Source organism: Eretmochelys imbricata, chromosome 1 (assembly GCF_965152235.1).
Source record: "Eretmochelys imbricata isolate rEreImb1 chromosome 1, rEreImb1.hap1, whole genome shotgun sequence".
Lineage (NCBI taxonomy): Eukaryota > Metazoa > Chordata > Testudines > Cheloniidae > Eretmochelys > Eretmochelys imbricata.
Genome location: NC_135572.1, coordinates 131,464,308 through 131,485,468, shown reverse-complemented (window position 1 = coordinate 131,485,468; position 21,161 = coordinate 131,464,308). Strand labels below are relative to the sequence as shown.

At 41.3% G+C, this 21,161-nt stretch overlaps 1 protein-coding gene across 7 annotated transcripts in view; it reads right to left on the bottom strand.

The window, feature by feature from the left end:
- The window catches only part of STS (steroid sulfatase), a 179,278-nt gene that overhangs the window by 102,916 nt on the left and 55,201 nt on the right, over window positions 1–21,161 (bottom strand). For all 7 annotated transcript variants that reach the window (XM_077815395.1, XM_077815374.1, XM_077815428.1 and 4 more), the window contains one exon: window positions 11,374–11,510. In XM_077815395.1, the coding sequence (XP_077671521.1) occupies window positions 11,374–11,510 (137 nt within the window). The remainder of the gene's footprint in view (window positions 1–11,373; window positions 11,511–21,161) is intronic.

The following is a 21,161-nucleotide window of genomic DNA, read 5'->3' as shown; positions in this document are numbered from 1 at the left end:
AAAAGCAGACTGGAAGAACAGTGTGGGGAAGTGCTTTACTATCGAAAACATATCCATTCTTGTGGACTGACAAAAATTCCATTTCCCAGAGATGCTAATCAACCACCTTTCATGACAATTGAATTAATTTTCAACAGGGATGACCAACTGTGGCCTGGGGGGCATATCTGGCCCACAAGATCAGTTCATTTGGCCCATCACAGCCCAGTTCAGGGCAGGCAATCCAGTGGCACCAGGGCCAGGAAGGGACAAGGTGATGCAGGGGGAGAGCCTCCCCTCTGCATGCAGATGTGTGTAACATGTGATGCTGTGGTGTAGCCAGCGGGCCAAAGCAGGAAGCTGGGCCCAACCCCCTGGGACAGAAGCCATCACTGCTGGGTGAGTGCATGGCAGACTCACTGTTCAATCCCCCACCAAATGCAGGAATGACCCACCCTGCATCACGTCCTCTGGGGATAGGACCCAATGTCATACTCCCTTATGTCATACCCCCGGCCCACCAAAGGATTTTAGTGGGTTCTGTGGCCCTCATGTTGCCCAAATCTGTTCTAAAATGTTAGGATTGTGACACACCTCAACAGAATGTCAAGAAATGCAAAGTTAACTGTATTGTATGTCACATATGTCATCCTCTTAAGGTTTGTCAGTCTCACTTTTAAGTTTCCTGAATCTGCTTTGTTTGTGCTTCAGTCTTGATTAGCTGCCTGAATTTAATAATCCAGGGCCTGACTGTGTGCTGCCTTTCACTTTGTGCTACCATTCTGATTCAATAGCATTTTACATCTACTTTGCATAGGTGTAAATGACTGTGGAAGATGCAAACCAATGAAAAAGTAGCCCCCTATCATACAGCCCTATGCTGGAGTCTTGTACAGGGAAGCAATTGAGAGCAACAAATTAAGAGTGTCTCATTCATTTTTTCTGTGGCATAAGTGAGTGTTGTTTTTGCTTCTCATATTATTACTCTCTATCTTTAGTTCTTTTTCATATAATCCAGAGTTCACTAGTTTACTGCTGATTTATGAGTCCTTCATGTATTAGAATTAATAGAGTGGGATTCTAAATAAACGCTGATTGCATACAAATCCTGCATAGTAAAATATGGCCGTGAGAGCCACACTAATAGCAGCTCACATATTATGACTAAATGAAGGGCCAGCTTTAATAGGTTTAGCTGAATGTCATACCATTTCCCAAAAGAATAAAAAAAAGTTATTACTAGAAATAGGACAGCAAATTTAAAAAAAAAATATTTCCTAGGAATGCAGTTTCAGTGCCGAGTAGTTTAAAAATAAAAAATAAAAAATAAAAAATGACGTTTTCCTTTGATGACTTTCTCATTAGAGATAGTCTCTCATGTTTAAAAATCTGATCGTTTATAACTTCGGCATGAGATTTCTAGAATACAAAAAGGGTTTCTATTAATAAAACACAGATGCACCATATATGCTGCCCTACATATGGAAGACACTAACAGATGAGTTAGAGAGAGTGTAGTACATATTTCAGCATCTGAAGAAGTGGCCCTCTTCTGCCCTCCTGACTATTTGTGATCATTTAGACTCCATGATAATTTTCATAAGAGTAGGAATGTCGCTGATTGCCCTAGTATTGGTGTCCTGGACAAATTCCAGTTTCATTAATTGCATTCTGCCTACCCAAATTTCTCAAACAATCCTAATTTCAAAAATCTTCTCTTCTTCTCCAAAGATGTAATTATTTGCTGTGCAGTATTAAACAGTTGGGTCTGATCCAAAGCCACTGGGGTCAATGGATATGATTCCCATTAACTTTAATGGGTTTTGGATCAGGCCCTTAGGATCACAGAAACGTAGAACTGGAAGGGACTTCAACAGGTCATCCAGTCCTGCTCCCTGCACTGAGGCAGGACCAAGTATACCTAGACCATCCCTGACAGGTTTGTTGAACCTGTTCTTATAAACCTCCAATGGAGGGGATTCCACAACCTCCCTTGGAATGCTACTGCAGTGCTTAACTATCCTTATAGTTAGGGGAAAACTTTCTAACATCTAATCTAAATCTCCCTTGCTAAAGATTAAGCCCAATCTTTCAGGAAAGTTAGGCAATTAGACACCTGTGGCTGGCCTGTGCCTGGTGATTTCGGCTCAGACTGCAGTGCTATTGAATTTCAGTGTAGACTCCCGGGGTCATGCTGGGCCCGGGGCTCTAAGACCCTGTAATGTGGGAAGATCTGAGAGCTCAGGTTGCAGCCTGAGCCCAGAAGTCTATACTGCAATTAAACAGTCCCACAGCCCACGTCCAAGTCAGTTGGCGTGAGCCAGCCACGGGTTTCTAATTGTAGTGTAGATATACCCAGAGAGAGCAATTGATAACAATCTTTCTTATAACACGCCTTAGCATATTTGGAGACTTATCAGGTACCCCTCCCCCCAGTCTTTTTTTCTCAAGACTAAACATGCCTAGTTAGTTTATCCTTTCCTTGTAGGTCAGGTTTTCTAAACCTATTGCAATTTTTGTTGCTCTCCTCTGCACTCTCTCCAATTTGTCCGTGTAGCAGTGCCTCAGTCTCAGGCTCAGAGGGAGGCCAATCTGACTCGCTGCATCAGGCAACAACAACAATTAGCAGTCTATAGCTCTGGCTTCTGGGTGAGGAAGAGCAGTAAGCAGTCTCTAGCCCAAGCCTCCAGGCTAGGGTGCATGGAGATCACAGTCTGAGATTCTGACCCTCTGGATGAGGCAGAGTAATGAGCAGTCTTTAGCCTGAGCCTCCTGGCAGCCATCAAACAGTCTGAGGCTCTGACCCTCTGGGTGGGGCCCAGCAAGGAGCAGGCTTTAGCCTAGATCTCCTGACTAAGGCAGCCAGCAAACACAGTTGGGGCCTCACAGCCTTCTGGGGAAGCAGGCCGCCAAATCAGGGGTGTGGTTGATGGCAGGCGGGTAGGGGGATCTAGGCCCATCCTACTCTGCTGGGTTTCAGCCCAGGGTACTAACAATGGTGAATGGTTCTGCCACTGGGTCAGCAGGGATCTCACCAAAACATGCTGACTCGCTTTCCAGCGACACAACTGGACTAAAGTCTGGTTTCCCTGGGTTATATCCTACCACAGTCTTGGAGCAGGGCTTTGTGGTCCAAGGGTCCTCAGTCTCTTCAGGGTACATGGCTGATGGCAGTCCTGGTAACTCCTGTCCATGGCTGGGAGCAGGGCATTGCACAGTGCAGTTTTGGGTCCAGAGTTCTGCTAGGGGCATCTACCACCTTCCCTGGCTTCTGCCCAACTGAGCTGCAGGGCCCAACACTCATACTTCCTGCCACACCTTTCTGCTTCCGGTGCAGGGGGCAGGGCGGTTTGGCTCTTCCTACCAGGGCGAGTGTAGTGGTCCCTCGCTCTCAGGCTCAGAGGAAGGCCACTCTGCCTCACTACAGTCCACATCTTTCCTAAAGTGAGGTGCCCAGAACTGGACAAAGTAGTCCAGCTGAGGCCTCACCAGTGCCTAGTAGAACAGGACAATTACCTGCCATGTCTTACATATGACACTCTTGTTAATACATCCCAGAATTATATTGGTCTTTTTCACAACTGCATCACATTACATCATATTCAATCTGTGATCCGCTATAACCTCCATATCCTTTTCAGCAGCACTACAAGCTAGCCAGTTATTCCCCATCTTGTAGTTGTGCATTTGAGTTGTCCTTCCTGTGTGAAGCACTTTTGTTTACTGAATTTCATCTTATTCATTTCAGACCAATTTTCTAATTTGTTAAGTCTGTTTTGAATTTTAATCCTGGCATCCAAAGTGCTAGAAATCCCTCCCACCTTGGTGTCATCCACAGATTATATAAGCAAACTCCCCATTCCAAGTCATGAATGAAAATATTGATTTCTCAAGCTGGGCACCCAAAATAATTAAACACTTTTGCAAATCTTGTCCCTTGATTCTCCCACATGCCCCTTTATCAATTTTTGCCCATAATTCTGACATACCACCATTTACTCAGCATACACCAAGAAAATACCAACATCGCTCAATAGGGCAGTACCATCCAAGACAGTAAAATCATGTCCACAGCTTGTCACCGTCATAGGGTAATATAAGTATCTTGCTTATATGTACTTGTAGTCAGCCAAGGGCTTTTCCAAATTTGAATCCTATCACATCAAGAAATCTTCATTTCTAAATGTGAACTGACTGTAGGTAGGACCCACCTATTTTCTCTTCTACACTAACTATCCACACTATTAAGGAGATTCCCAAACAGAAACTTCATATCCAAAATGGTTTGTTTCCTCCACCTTTTCTTAATGAGCATCATAAGTACACCTTGTTGACATCTGCTTAGGAATATGGTGAGGGAGGGGAGATTCTGTTTTTAATTTTATTTGGAAGTTCATGGAATTCTCTTTATAATAATAAAGACACACAATGTAATGGCCCCAACTGTAAGGAGAACAGAAGAGAGAGCTCTGCTTCTGAGTCTCTGAAGAGGTATGTCTTCATAGAGCTGTAACATAAGGCTACGGGGGGGAGGCTCCAGAACTCTTTGTAGTGATTATATAAGTGTGGTTTAATTTTATCATAAATAATTTCAGCACATATCCATTCAGACTTCCACATTAAATCCACTACTATGTTATTTAAAAAAAAATACAGCAAGAAAAAGGGATTATAGTCTGTTCATTTTTACAGTGGGAGGTTATTTCACCTGCTACAACTATAAACTAACATTAATATAAATAATAAGGTACTTAGCCTACACTGAAACAAATTTAAAATGTTAACTAGTCAGAGAATAACCCTCCAAGGCATGTCATATGAAGCAGCATTAAGACTATGAACTCTTTAAGCACTGAATTCTGTTATATACACATGAAACATGCATGAGCAGTAGAAATACAGGATCCCAAAGCTTATCCTGTGAGCTTATACTTAGTATTTGGAACCTGGATTGTAATCATAATCATCAAGTATCAATTTAACATGCCTCAAACATAATTTTTTTTTAAAAAGCATTTCATCCACCTGCCTTTGTGTCAACTCCCCTGCTAAAATTAAGAAGGAAAACTCTCTATTTATTTTAATAGTTGGTTAGGTGATTAAGTCTCAAAAAATGGAGAGTTTTCCTTGACTGAAGATTCTCACTCTGGAGGGAAAAAACTAAGAAGCCTCCTCCTTACTTTAAGTACTTTATGACAGCAAAATCCTTCTTTTTGACCTGAGTTACTGGGCTCAAAAATCAGGGAACAATTTTCATTCACCTTCATGCTTCTGCTTTTGACACAAGTTCTTAATCTCTGGAATATGACAGTCACAACTGCATTACAGCTGTTCGCACTTTCTCATTACCCACCAACAAAGATTTTCTGTGACATTTCCCTACATTGAGCAGCTCATGGATGACCGTGTTTAAGACTAGAAGCAAAATGTTGCTCAAGTACTCAGCTGAGGGGTGGTGTGTCCAGTTTCAAGTAAACTGCTCTAATGTGGTTTTCTATACTTTCTATTTGTCTGGCTATAATTAGGTTCTGTTTAATTTAAGGATTTTGAGCTATATTCACAAAGAAAGTTAGGCACATGATGGGGAGGGAGACAACTTTTAGCCCAGTGGCTAGGATACTCAGGGCTTGTCTACACTGGCAAATTTTTTCAATGAAATTAATGTCGCCAAGCAAAAATTAACAAAAACAAAGTCGCCAAAGCATGTCTACATTTGCTCCCTCTGTCAACAGATCGTGTCCACATTCAGGGCACTTTTGTCAACAGCGAGAGCAATGGTCTGTGGGTATGTATCCCACAGTGCCTGGTGACACCGTCTGTCGCTAGGTGTTGTGGGAATGCTGAAATGGAGTGCGGCACATCCTGGGATGTGCAAAATGTACCACTGTGCACCGCTTTGTGTCCCACCCCTCCAAAGGTCTCTGGCTTCCTTTCGCGCTGTTTTTCCAACTGTCATTCTTTTGTAGTGTGTGCCAGCATCTGCAGTGAGAGAGGATGGATCCCGCACTTCTCTCCTATGCGCCGTTAGCTGTCTGAGGACATTGCGCATAGCAGCATAGTTACTCGCCGAGTTACTTGCAAAGTTAGCAGATGATGAATCATAGGCACCCGAGTGTGATATGGATGGCAGCAACTTATCAGTGCTTTGCGCATTCACAGAGCAGCTGTATATGGTAGCCGCTTTTGGGCTAGCACTGATTGGTGGGATAGCATTGTCATGCAGGTGTGGGATGATGACCAGTGGGCACAGAACTTTAGGATGCATAAAGCAGCCTTCATGGAGCTATGTGCTGAGCTGTCCCCCGACCTGTGGTGCAAGGACACCAGAATGAGAGTTGCCCTTTCGGTAGAGAAGTGTGTTGCAATTGCTGTGTGGAAGCTGGCAAATCCAGATAGCTACCAGTCTGTTGCAAATCAATTTGGAGTAGGAAAGTCCACTGTTGGGGCTGTATTACTCCAAGTATGCAGGGAAATAAATTGCATCCTGCTGCATAGGACCGTGACTCTGGGATATGTGCATGAAATAGTAGATGGCTTTGCAGAGATGGGTTTCCCTAACTGTGGCGGGGCGATTGATGGCACACACATTCCAATTTTAGCACAGACCACCTTGCCTTGGAACACATCAATAGGGAGGGATACTTCTCCATGGTGTTTCAGGCGCTTGTGGATCACTGGGGGGCATTTCATGGACATCAATGCAGGCTGGTCTGGAAAGATGCATGACGCATGCATCTTCAGGAACAGTGGCCTGTTCAGAAACCTATAGGTGGGGACTTTCTTTCCAGATCACAAGTTCACAGTGGGAGATGTGGAAATGCCCATAGTAATCCTGGAAGACCCAGCTTACCCTTACAACCTGGCTCATGAAACCTTACATAGGACACCTGGACAGCAGCAAGGAGCATTTTAATAACAGGCTGAGCAGGTGCCGCATGGTAGTAAAATGTGCCTTTGGCTGTTTGAAAGCTGGCTGGAGGTGTTTAAATTGCAGGCTAGACTTTACCGAGGATAATATTCCCGTGGTCATAGCTGCATGCTACACTTTGCATAATCTGTGTGAATCTAAGGGTGAAATGTTTGCTCAGGTGTGGAGCACTGAGGCAGAGTGCTTGGCTGCACAGTTTGAACAGCCAGATGCTAGGGTTGTCTGAGGAGCCCAGAGGGCTGCTATTAACATCAGAGAGGCTTTGAGGAATCACTTTGACAGTGAGGGGCAGTAACACATGTCTGCTTTGGAGATGCTTTCCTGTTGCATCCATGTGCAATTTTGGGTCCCAAGATCCACGCAACACAATGCTTTAGAAGCTTGTTCCTGAGAGTGAATTGATTGCTATACGCTTTTGTAGAAATACCTTAGCCTTTATTCATTGTTAAAAAGGGTAAAACCTAACAATTGTGTGTAGCTCCAGCTATCACTGTACAAGCTGAGAGAGGGGGTGGAGCGATGGAGAAACTCAGGAGTGCTGTGAAGTAAAAAGGAATATGTGGGCATAGAGGGGGGTGGGGTTGGCAAAGAATTGTGCATCTGTTGCAGTGGCACTCGACCTTGGATCTGTTCAGTCTGCAGCTGTATCAAAGACTTGAGCATCTCCGTCTGATCCTCCATAACTTTTATCATCCGCTCTGTTGCTTGCCTAGCAAAAGCAGCATTCTAGAGAAATTTGCCCATATGTGTCCGGATTCCTATGGCTCACTCGCAGCTGCTACTGAACAGACTCCTCTCCCCATATACTGATCAGATCCAACAACTCAGCGATGGTCCAAGCAGGAGCGCGTTTGGTGCAATAGCTAGCCATGCTCACCTGGGAAGCCACCTGGGAAGCTCCTCTGGGAAGCCAGCAAGCAGGAAATGAGATTTAAAATTCCAGGAGCTTGCAAGGGGGAGGGGCGGGTTGGCTGCAGGGCAGCAGAATTCAAACCACTGACCAGAGTGGCAGCATGGGAATTGTGGGATACTTTCTGGAGGCCAATAAAATCGAAAAAAAACCCAACACTGTGGTGTCTACATTGGCTGTTTGTCGACAATAAAGGGAAGGGAAAAGACAAAAGTCTCTCGCAGGGGTGGAAGTTTTTTGTCGCCAAACCTAGGCATTTTTTTTTCAAAAAAAGTGACATTGCAGTGTGTACACTATCACTGTTTTGTCGCCAAAAGCCAGTTTTTGGTGACAAAACTTGCCAGTATAGACAAGCCCTCAAGCCCTGAAGAGAGAGAGGGATATGGACTGGGACATGCCACCTCTCAGATGAATACCCTAGCCACTAGGCTATAAGATATTCTGATGGGGGAGGAAGGGGTGCTCCCTCAATTTTTCCAGTTGAAGCTGTTCCACTGTGGACAAATAATGAAGGAATCATTGGATCAGAGAGGGGGCAGCAAGCATGAGAATGACTCTGTAGCATGGTAGATTGAGAACTCCCCGTGGAGAAAGGAAACCCAGGGTCCAGTTCCCCTGCTTCAGTTTTTCTTAAATGATCTAACCACAGTGGAGCAGCTTCAACAGAAGAGACTGAGAGAGTCCCACTTAAAAATATCTCATAGCCCCAGTTCAGACACTCACCTGAGAGGTCACACACCCCAGTTCAGATCCCTTCTCCCCTCCAGCAAAGTGGGGACTTGAACCATGAGTCTTTCACATCCCAGATTAGTACCCTAACCACTGGATTAAAAGTTATGCAGGAGGTCTACCTCCACCCTGGCTGTTTTATATAAGCATGTCATCTACAGGGGCCTGATTGAGTAGGCAAGCTCAGAGCATGCTTACCAGATGGGGCCTTGATGGAAAGTTAGGTGGAGGAACACCTATCTTTCCCTGATTCATGCATCACACTGGGAGTTAGGCATCTGGATAACTGGCATGGGACTGCAGTGTGCATGAACAGAAGAAACACAGGCACTTAGGGAAATTGTACAGCAAAAATGTTGGCATCGATTGAGTTTAGAAGCCTACAGTGTTTGGCAGCACCTAAGCGGGGGCTGATTCTGTGATTTAGGTACTTAAATTGGCGGTTAGATGCCTAAGTCCTTTTGTGAATCAACCCTTCATGTCAAGTTGACATTTCTGTGGTCCCCCCACATTTATATTTTTCTGTGCATAGCTAGTTACTTGTGCTTTGTCAACATAGGATCAAACTTCCCTTTAAGAGAAGTTTGCAGTTTTTCACTTTTTTAGGCCAGCTGTTTCAACTAATATTGCTTGTATTTCCTAGCACAGATGCTGAAGCAGTACCAGCATAGAAATCAAAGTCGGCATGCTGACCACTGATGTGAGCAATACATTAAATGTCTAGTTTGTCAGACCTATGCTTACTCTCAGGCATTTAAACTTTGATTTTTAAAAGAGCCTAGGGAAGTTAGGTGCCTATTTCCATGGGAGGTGGGTACCCAACTATCTCAGGCTCCTTTGAACATCCCAGCAACAGTTCTTTTCTTTATAGTTGTAATTATGGAAAGAATGTATCCATAAGAACTTAAAATTTTCATCTTTCATTTGAAGCAAATAGGCAACCTGAGAACAAATCACTCTTACCAAACATCAGCCAGACTGTGGGACCAGATCCTCAGCTGGGATAAACTGACAGAACTCCACTAGTTGAGGATCTGGCCCTGGGTGTTTAGTTCTGCTGCTACTCATCCTTTTATGACATATTGTAATGAAAAAGAAAAAGAAAAGAAAAGAAAAGAAAAGAAAAGTGCAATGGAGTCTGAGGAAGACCAGAGGTTATTCACTATATCATATCTGGAACTGTCTCTGTTTACAACGGACTACATATGATTCAAAACATCAAGGAGAATAAAGCCAGATCCTGGCTATCTGGTAGGTCCCAAATTGTTTTAACTATATCTTTTTGACGTTGCAACTTGCTGCTTGGTGTGTTTAAAGTATTCCCTGAGAGTCCAGTGGTACCGTTGGACAGTGACACTCAATCTGTAAACAACTCTACAATACTAGTGCTTCAGGAACAGCTAGTCTGTTGTTTTTGTCTCCAACTAGTTGCTTGTATTCAGTGGCCACAACTGTAAACTGTCTCAACAGGTGAACAAAGTTAAGCTGAGGTAATGAATGGCAGTAGCAAGTAGTGAATTAGATTTGCCTAATCCTTACCACTGTGTATGAAGACATCAAACTGGAAGCAGAGGTAGAGGAAAGGACATGATGTCACAGACATGCTAATGGTTTGGAGGGCATGACAACATGGATGTTCACCAACCATATGGCAGTCTAACGCTAAGACTGTAGCAAACAACCAACTTAGTCATAGTGTTTACCATAGCACCACGAGGAGTGGTGAAAGTTAAGGGAGTAAGGAAGATTGAGTGCAAGTCTCCCTCACTTGAATAAACTTCATATATAGAACAGTTTTTGAGATCCAGTTGCCTACAAGAAGGATACTCATCCCATTTAAAATGCTTCACTACTTCCATGTTTTTTACCTATCTATTCAAATATTTCCCTATGTATATTACAAATCCCTTTATGTACCTTGCTGAACAATCACTGCAGCCCGTTCATCCCTTGCCATTTGTAGTCTGAATTTCTTGATGCTGATATGAATAGAAATGTATATGGAGTCGAACTCTACATGCTTGCAATCAAAATACATTGTTTGAAAGCATACTATTAAGCATGCATCTTATATTGAGACGAAAGTCTGTTTCTAGTAATTTAGTAAATATTGCTTATTTGAAGAAAGTAATTTTTTACTTGGCTTTACTAAAACCAGAATTGGCTTGGGGTAGGTAGGGAGGAGGAATGCAAGATGATCATTATCTTTTAGTACTGTTCTACTTTCACCTGATTGTTTCAAGTATGAACTGTGAGTTGTTTTCACAGGTGATTACCTCTAGAAATGGAGAGTCATTCCAATATGCCCAGAAATAAAGTAGGCCCATTGAACGATTTGATAACTTACTGCTCTCTGTGACATCAGGGAGTCCGTGCCTTGAGAGGTGACTTATTTGCCTTTTGGCTGTATTGTGCCCAGAGAAGCGGACCCACTTGACTGATTTCACCAATATGAAAGAATTACTCATTATATATGTGTGCTTACTAAGAATTAGCAATAACAGTACATATTAAGACTTTGCCGTTATTTTATCGTTAGTTCTTTTGATGACAGCCCTATGAAGTCTCCTGAATTCAGCTTTCCGTCTGATGACTTGCAGCTTGCAGAATTTATACCAAATTCATATGATACCAAGAGACACAGTATCACTAGCACCTGAGCATGACACAGCATCTAAGCAATCAGTATTACTACATAGTAATTGTTTAGTCTTCTCCTTACCAGAGCAGATTTTGCATGCAGTGGAATTGTCACAAATTTCTAATGAAGGTTAAAGAAACATCTGTGAAAATGTTTAGACTCATTTAAGATAAATGTACAACATACCTACACTCCAGTCTATTTCCTCTACAGCATCCCCATATAAGCCATGTTTGCTCTTTCCTTTGAAATCCTTTGATGCATATAGAGCAGTGTGGACTTGAAGGTAGGACAGGAAAAGAAGAAATGGTGCATCAGCATTCCTGAAATAAATAAAAAATAAAAAAATAAAAAATCCAGAAGTAAATCACTTGGACAGCAATAAAATGTTAGCAACATTTCTAACAATGAAGTCTTTCTACATGCATGCTCTACAGAACAGAAGAAATATTATATAGGGAAAGGACTAACAAAATATTTATAGAGCAATTCTGAAATCTCATGTTAGAAATGCCACTCTTAATTCATACTGTATTGAAGATAAGAAATACAGCCAATTAACCTTTCTGTTAGATTAGTTGTTATACCTGTTCAAAAAACACTGGCACAATCATTGTACAGAGTGAGGCACTAAACAGACCTAGCCACTTGCCTTTTTTTTTCTCTCTCTGACCTTGCCAGGAAGCACTAGAACAATGCATAGTTTAAAAGATATACAATCCCCGAACCAAACAAGATGCGTAGCCAACTTTCTTCTTGGCAAGCTCAGCATATGGACATTTAACAACTACCAGGTTTAGCATAAGCAAAAATAGGGGCCAAAAATATCTAGCTATCACCTGGAACCGAACATAAGAGCATCGCAAAAGTTATGCCTAATATAGAGAGAGGTAGAAAAAAATATTTTTCTCTTGTAACAATATCCACTCTCCATTCATTTCAAGCCATTTTCTCATTGGATTATTCTCTAATAAAAAAAGGAAAAAATAAAACCCCACAACAACAACAAAGTTTCAGTTTTGCTCTTCATGGGATCTGACAATATATATGTCTTAATCCAGAAGCCTTAAAGGGAATTGAGGGAAGGGAACTGAAGGGAAATCTTAGATAAGTATGGATTTTTGCATTACAATCCTAGTGTGAGGGACATTACTCAAGAGTATTAACAATGACTAGTTGTGCTTATTGTTATAATACTCCAACACTGTAAATTTCAGCTGAACCATAAGAGCAGCTATGGTACAGTGTGTCTAGATTGGCACCTTGCAACACACAGGTCAGAGCAGTTTTTTTCTGTTGTACATTTCCCCATCCCATACCGTTTGTACTTATTGAACTTCAGGTGGTTAAAAACAAAAAACAACCCCCGCCCCTCTAAAAAAACAACAACAAAAAACACCACCACCACCACAACAAAATACAATATTAACGTGCTGAGCCAGAAAGCCATACTTTGACATGAGGTAAGGAAAACAATGCAATAAACTTTTAACCTTTAAACTAAGAAGGATCTCTTTTTCAGCTCTAAAGGGCCTGTAAAACCTGTCAAAAGCCCCCTGATGAAAGAAATTGCTAAAATACCCATACATCATTCTAAAGAAAAACAAACAAATTATTCTGGTGTATTTATGTATCTGTTCACTTCACTCCCTTCCCATTGGCTGTGGCTGTTTCCATGAGAGATCTGTAGTAAAACCTCTCCCTTCTGCAGACCAAGAATTCATAGATTCCAAGGCCAGAATGGACCACTGTGATCTTTTGGTCTGTCCTCCTGTATATCACAGGCAATAGAGCTTACCCAAAATAACTCCCAGAGCATATATTTTAGAAAAAAAAAGCATCCTGTCTTAATTCTATGAGCATCCATTGGCTAAAGCTCATCAAAAGTTTTCCATCGAAACTATTTTTGATTTATGGACTAGGTGAATTTTTGGAAAATTGATTTATGGACTAGGAGAATTTTTCCTCATAAAAATGTCTGCTTTCTGCAGAAAATGTTGATGTTTTGTTGAAAAACTGAACACATTTCAGCTGAAAAAAATTATACATCAATGCTTTGGAATTATGCCACGATGCCTTGGGAGTGATAACTCAAATGCGTCATGTAATTCAGATTCTACTCAATAGGCCAGGTTCTCTAGATGGACTACACTTCCCATTTGTCTTATAGGTTCTTGTGGGAGGGGACAATCTGGGTCCTTGGTTCTCATTTTCTCTCTCTTATCTCTGTCTGCCCATGTTTATATTGGCTTATTTTTTTTTTTTTTTTTTTTTACTAATTCTGTAAAATGCTGGATAAACTTTATGAGCAAAAAAATCCCTAAAGAAAAATGTTTTTTATAAGCGATCAATTTATTGCAAGGTATAGAATATCACTCTAATCCTTATGACTTGTTGGACTTTGCTAGAATATAAGCCAAGTCTCCTGTTAACAGAATCTTTAATTACTGTAGCTACAAATTATTTAGGAGACTCTTTTAAGTCAAATTAAAAATTTTTAGAGCATGTCAACATTTAAAGTTCAAGAGAAAACAAACCCATTTCAACTTGAATTTCAAGGTCAGTTATTTGTTGTTTAGGTTTATGATACTGTCTCACCTATGCTCTGTACTGGTAAATCATTAAGGGCTATCTATAGTAGGCAAGCCCCAATATTAAGTGATGTTTTAAAAGTTTCCCCAACATTTCTAATACAATATTGTTTGTCCTTTAGTTAAATACTTCTACTAGGCAGATGATTTGTTTTGTATTGGATTTTTATCTGTTCAGTTCTAATTAAGTCCAGATACTCAAAGGTATTTAGGTGCCTCACTCACATTATTTCAGTAGGTGTTTGAGGATCTGGGCCTGGGAGATTATTTGGGAAAGAAGAATTCACAAAATAAAGACTGTTACCATAAACTGGGAATAACACAATTTCTCATATATTCTTCCCATTACTTAAAAAATAGATTTTCAGCTGTTAGTATCAGAGATAACTTAAATTGCATAAAGAAAAGGAGTACTTGTGGCATCTTAGAGACTAACCAATTTATTTGAGCATAAGCTTTCGTGAGCTACAGCTTACTTCATCGGATGCATACTGTGGAAAATAAAGAAGATGTTTTTATACACACAAATCATGAAAAAATGGGTGTTTATCACTACAAAAGGTTTTCTCTCCCCCCACCCCACTCTCCTGCTGGTAATAGCTTATGTAAAGTGATCACTCTCCTTACAATGTGTATGATAATCAAGGTGGGCCATTTCCAGCACAAATCCAGGGTTTAACAAGAACGTCTGAGGAACCGGGGGGGAGGGGGAGGTTAGGAAAACAAGGGGAAATAGGTTACCTTGCATAATGACTTAGCCACTCCCAGTCTCTAGTCAAGCCTAAGGTAATTGTATCCAATTTGCAAATGAATTCCAATTCAGCAGTCTCTCGCTGGAGTCTGGATTTGAAGTTTTTCTGTTGTAATATCGCAACTTTCATGTCTGTAATCGCGTGACCAGAGAGACTGAAGTGTTCTCCGACTGGTTTATGAATGTTATAATTCTTGACATCTGATATTTGTCCATTTATTCTTTTACGTAGAGACTGTCCAGTTTGACCAATGTACATGGCAGAGGGGCATAGATGGCACATGATGGCATATATCACATTGGTAGATGTGCAGGTGAACGAGCCTCTGATAGTGTGGCTGATGTTATTAGGCCCTGTGATGGTGTCCCCTGAATAGATATGTGGGCACAATTGGCAACGGGCTTTGTTGCAAGGATAGGTTCCTGGGTTAGTGGTTCTGTTGTGTGGTATGTGGTTGCTGGTGAGTATTCGCTTCAGGTTGGGGGGCTGTCTGTAGGCAAGGACTGGCCTGTCTCCCAAGATTTGTGAGAGTGTTGGGTCATCCTTCAGGATAGGTTGTAGATCCTTAATAATGCGTTGGAGGGGTTTTAGTTGGGGGCTGAAGGTGATGGCTAGTGGCGTTCTGTTATTTTCTTTGTTAGGCCTGTCCTGTAGTAGGTTACTTCTGGGAACTCTTCTAGCTCTATCAATCTGTTTCTTCACTTCCGCAGGTGGGTACTCTAGTTGTAAGAATGCTTGATAGAGATCTTGTAGGTGTTTGTCTCTGTCGAGGGGTTGGAGCAAACGCGGTTGTATCGCAGAGCTTGGCTGTAGACAATGGATCGTGTGGTGTGGTCAGGGTGAAAGCTGGAGGCATGTAGGTAGGAATAGCGGTCAGTAGGTTTCCGGTATAGGGTGGCGTTTATGTGACCATGGTTTATGAGCACTGTAGTGTCCGGGAAGTGGATCTCTTCTGTGGACTGGACCAGGCTGAGGTTGATGGTGGGATGGACATTGTTGAAATCATGGTGGAATTCCTCAAGAGCTTCTTTTCCATGGGTCCAGATGATGAAGATGTCATCAATATAGAGCAAGTAGAGTAGGGGCGTTAGGGGACGAGAGCTGAGGAAGCGTTGTTCTAAGTCAGCCATAAAAATGTTGGCATACTGTGGGGCCATGCGCGAACCTTAAATTGCATACAAACTGTCAGTTTCTAACAACACAGCAGTGCTAGATTTACACCAGTACCATTAAAGGTGACCATCACCACATCCATAACAAAGGCTTATTTTCATGGGATGACAGTTGTAAAATGAATAATATTAAAAAAAGCCACTGTGACAAAGATCTAACTTTCATGAAGAGGTACACTCAAAATCATTCACTGGTTTTGTTACCCAGGGTTTTGCTGAACCCAAAGCTCTTGGTAACTTTACTCTTTGCAAGGCGGTGGCAGGAAATAAATCAATGGGGACACAGCCATCCAGCTGATAGATAGTTGATACAAACAGGCAAACAAAAGTGCTTTACTTTAGTTAGTCTCCAACACTTACACACATCTGCAACAGGTTAGTAGAGTACCCCAAAATTACCCCCCAGATTCATATTCACCCAGGGTCTTGAGGATGTCTCACGTGGATAACTGTAGACGTCCGGTGGCCAGCCTTGTGTCTGCAGGGAAACTTGACAGGTGTCCAAGTGTCCATTGAGATCAGATTTCTTCTCTTTTTATATCCAATTTGTTAGTATTACATAGCTTGTTTATCAACAAAAAAAAAAAAATGGCTGAGCAGAAGCTAAATTAAGTATGCAGTTTTCCAGTCTGTAGTGTGTTGCTTTCCACCAGGTAACCAGCTTTATTTCACTCAGCAATAGTTAACTATTGCCAGACTTTCCATCTTGCAAAACCACATGCTTCAGAAAAAGCTCAAGTCAGGAGGGCACAGGGTCATGTTTGCTCCTTGTGGTCACTCACTCTCACCCCTTGATCCCCCCCCATCCTGGTCTGTTAATTTCACTAAGGTTTCAGAAAGGCTCTTCTAGCTGCTTTCAGCAATAAGCATAACATTTGGTATTCCAGCTGTGGGCAGTGGTTTAGGTATGTTACAGGGTTAACAAAATTTCCTCTTTACAGTTTGCAGCTCAAATTGACAAGCTCTGACTGACAGCTGTCTGTCAGGTGGAGAGGAGTCTTGCCTATTAATATCCTTTGATCTTTTAAAGACAGTCATTTATCTCATGCCAAGCCTCTTTGAGGAGAATACTGACTGCTTCTACTGCAACCTTGAAAATGGAATGGCATCTCAGCTAGTAGGTGGGAGAGCGATTTGACAATAACAATTTAACTCCTTTTTTATTAACTGGAGCACTTCCGTCAAATCTCCTTTGAAAATGTATTGCCGCTATCCTGCATGCACACTAAGAGAGAGTTTCAACATATCTAAGTTTCTTTTGCTGAAAGTACAGCAAGAAATGTTTATGTTGACATGAAACATGCAATCATTCCAATTCAGTAAAGAAAAGTCATGTAAATATGTCATTAGACATTCTTAAATATATACTTAACTATTCGTGATATTATCTACATATTTATTTTATTCTCTCTGTTGTAGGGCCTGATTCTTATTGACACTAAGGTCTCTTTAGTCTGCTCTAGTTCTTCATGTGGGTCTAAGTTGTACCCCTACTTTATAGCCTACTTTTACCTTAGTAAAAAATGAGATTCAGCTCCATAATTCCTCCCCCCCGCCATTCATTGCCTTGTGAATGCCACAGAAAGCAATCTACCTGTCTTTTCTTTACTACTTTTTGTGCATCAGTATCATTGATTGTCACCACAAATATGCCCAGTAGTAATGCCACTGTAGTAGAACAGCAAGTGGGGCTCACACTTTGTAAGTGTGAGTGTGATTCAAAACTGGCAAATTAATATAAATAGGGCATCACAGGGCTCCATTTTTATTTCCTCACAATGACTTCCAAATCAACTTGCAATCTGAAAGACAAGCTACAAACTTTCCAGCTGATGCAGCATATTAAAAATATTGCTGTCCAAATTTTGCCACACAGTTACATATATTCAAAATCATTGGACCAGATCCTCAGTTTGTGTACATCAGTATAATTCCATTGATTTTGATAGAGCAACATGATTTACGCCAGCTGAAAATCTGACCAAATGTATACCTATGGTGTCATAAATATAAAGGGAAGGGTAAACACCTTTAAATCCCTCCTGGCCAGAGAAAAAAACCCTTTCACCTGTAAAGGGTTAAGAAGCTAAGACAACCTCGCTGGCACCTGACCAAAATGACCAATGAGGAGACAAGATAATTTCAAAGCTGGAGGGGGGCGGGAAACAAAGGGTTCGCTGTCTGTATGTTGTCTTTTGCCGGGACCAGAGCAGGAATGCAGGCCAGAACTCCTGTAAAAGGTTAATAAGCAATCTAGTTAGATATGCATTAGATTCTGTTTTGTTTAAATGGCTGATAAAATAAGTTGTGCTGAATGGAATGTATATTCCTATTATTGTGTCTTTTTGTAACTTAAGGTTTTGCCTAGAGGGATTCTCTATGTTTTGAATCTGATTACCCTGTAAGGTATTTACCATCCTGATTTTACAGAGGTGATTCTTTTACTTTTTCTTTAATTAAAATTCTTCTTTTAAGAATCTGATTGCTTTTTCATTGTTCTTAAGATCCAAGGGTTTGGGTCTGTGTTCACCTAAGCAAATTGGTGAGGATTTTTATCAAGCCTTCCCCAGGAAAGGGGGTGTAGGACTTGGGGGGATTTTAGTGGGGAAAGACATTTCCAAGCGGGCTCTTTTTATATATTTGTTAGACGCTTGGTGGTGGCAGCAATAAAGTCCAGGGGCAAAAGGTAAAATAGTTTGTACCTTGGGGAAGTTTTAAACTAAGCTGGTAAAAATAAGCTTAGGGTTTTTTTCATGCAGGTCCTCACATCTGTACCCTAGAGTTCAGAGTGAGGAAGGAACATTGACATATGGCATCAAACATAAGTGACTGAGAAGCAATCTGGTAGGCAGGAATTTCAAGATATTCTGGGCATAAACAGGTTTCAGAGTAACAGCCGTGTTAGTCTGTATTCGCAAAAAGAAAAGGAGTACTTGTGGCACCTTAGAGACTAACCAATTTATTTGAGCATGAGCTTTCGTGAGCTACAGCTCAGTGAGCTGTAGCTCACGAAAGCTCATGCTCAAATAAATTGGTTAGTCTCTAAGGTGCCACAAGTACTCCTTTTCTTTTTGGGCATAAACAGTTAACAGTATATCTGTACCTATGGATGCAAATCTAACTGGTATTTTGTGGTAACTAATTCTCTGCTTGGAACTCCCTCTCTCCTTTTTTCACAAAACATTCTTCTCCCCATTTAAACCTCTTTAAAATTAATCTCATCAGTGAATTATTTCCATGCTTATTCGCTACGGCTACCTGCACCCACTTCAAGATCGGACTATCACTCTTTGGCTGTACCGATTGTACAAATTTCATTTAGGTCTCAATCTTGCTCCTTTAGCAGTAAACGGCAAAACTTGCATTGACTTCATGGAAGCAGGATAAGCTCCTTAGATTGGGTCTTTGTGTCAGAAATTCATTTTTCTTGTACACTTTCATTGTGCTTAAAAACCTGGCTGTTTTCTTCAAAATCTTTCTGATTTTTAAAAGATATGATCTAAAATAAGCTAAACATCTCACACTTGCAATATTTTGACCAGAAAAAGGAAGTGTGGACCATTTTGGGGGGGCTTATAAAAAAACAGTGGTGTGAGTGAGTAAATGGGAAACTTGGCTGTGACTAGGAAGATATTTTAAACTAGGATGTGTCTTTGTTATCTCTGCCTATGTTAAATGATTTTTCCAAGCAGTCACATTGCCAATATGTTTTTGATATCTACAATTTAATACCCATGTCAGTTTTAAATGCTTACGATACACAGTATTCATACACACAGTTATACTTTCCTTGCAGTTTATGGGCATATATGCAGACTTTTCCCCCACCAAAAAAAAAAAAAAAAAATTGAATGATTCTTTCTGGCAAAAAGAACATTTAAGATTCCTTATCCACCCACAGTTTTTTTGTAACTGAAAAACCAAACATGCATGGAACCCAATACAGAAATACAGATCCAATGCTTGTTACAACTGCTCCATTTATAATGCAATCTGTCACTAGCAAACTGTGTCACAGATCTAGCTTGCTGACAAAATGATTCCTAAATTATTATTATTATTAATGATTATTATTATTATTATTAACAGGTTCACCCACAGAGTGTAAGAAGCTGTACAAACACAAGAGTGCATGGTTCCTTCCTTAAATAACTTACACTCTGAAACAACAAAACAGAAGAGGGCAGACGGAAGGGGCAAACATACAAGTAAAGTGCTCAACTGGTGCTCAATCAGATATTAATTCGTCAGGTTTTTTTAAACTGTACAGATACATTCATATGTATACAATTTTTAAACTATATCCAAGTACATGAGTGTCTTGCCTTAATCAGCTAGTTAGTTTCTTTGGGAGTCATGAAAAGCATCTGATTTCAGAGTTCTTTAAATTCTAGAATTAAGAACATAGTAATTTTTGGTACAAAATGAGACCTGTACAGTATGCCTGGTGCCTGCTTTTAAGCCTTGGTGAAACATCAAAAAGCTTTAACTCACAGCTGTACTAAATAGGATGAGAGCTAAACTGGTGTATGCTATAAATGTGTTTCAGGGCTTTGACTACGCAAATTGTGACTGGAATAGAATAGGATAAAAGGTAATTTCTTTTAATGATATGTTTATTAGCTGTCACCACAGACTTCAGAGAATTATGGTTATACAATCCATGACTTTAGAGCAGAGGCTTCATCTGTATCTGCATGAAAAATGCTTAAGTAGCATTATTACCATAACTCTCAGTTATGAGCCAATTTTAACTATGCAAATATAATTTTTCCAAAAGTCTGATTTCACTTGTTTTTTCCATGATGGTAGTCAGCCATGTGAGTTTAGTAGAGAGAGGTATACTGAAAAAACATGGAGGTGCTTTTACTCTGCCAATTCCAAAGAAGTTTAAAATATGCCTCGGACATTTTGAAATTTTGGATTGCACCAGAGCATTTACTAAACGACGTGCTGATGAGGTATAAGGAAGGTTGAGATTCTTTCTTACTAAAGGTCTGGAACAGGTCAGGGGCAATAAACAAAAATTCATAGAAGACTGTGATTTCAGCAGATGGGCTTTGAAACTCAATCTGCTCCAGGCCCCTGCTGCTCCAGCTCCAGGGGTGCTGACCCAACTTCAGCTCCAGGGGCACTCCAGCTCCAGGGGGGGTCGCTGCTCCAAACGTCCAGGGACTACTGCTCCAGTGGTCAGCACACTGCCCAGCTGCTCCAGCGGGCCCAGGACTGAATTCTGGCTGCTGCCCTGGCAACCCAGTTGACAGCTGCTGGCTGCTGTTCTGCCGGCCCCAGAGACCACTGCTCCAGCTGCCCTGGGGATGATCACTGGCTGCTGCTCCGACGGTACCGGGGACCGCTTCTCCGGCAGTTAGTCCACTGCCCAGCTGCTCCAGCAGCCTCGGGGATGAACTCCAGCATTTGTTCCGGCAGGCCGGAGACCACCGCTCCTGACCACCAGC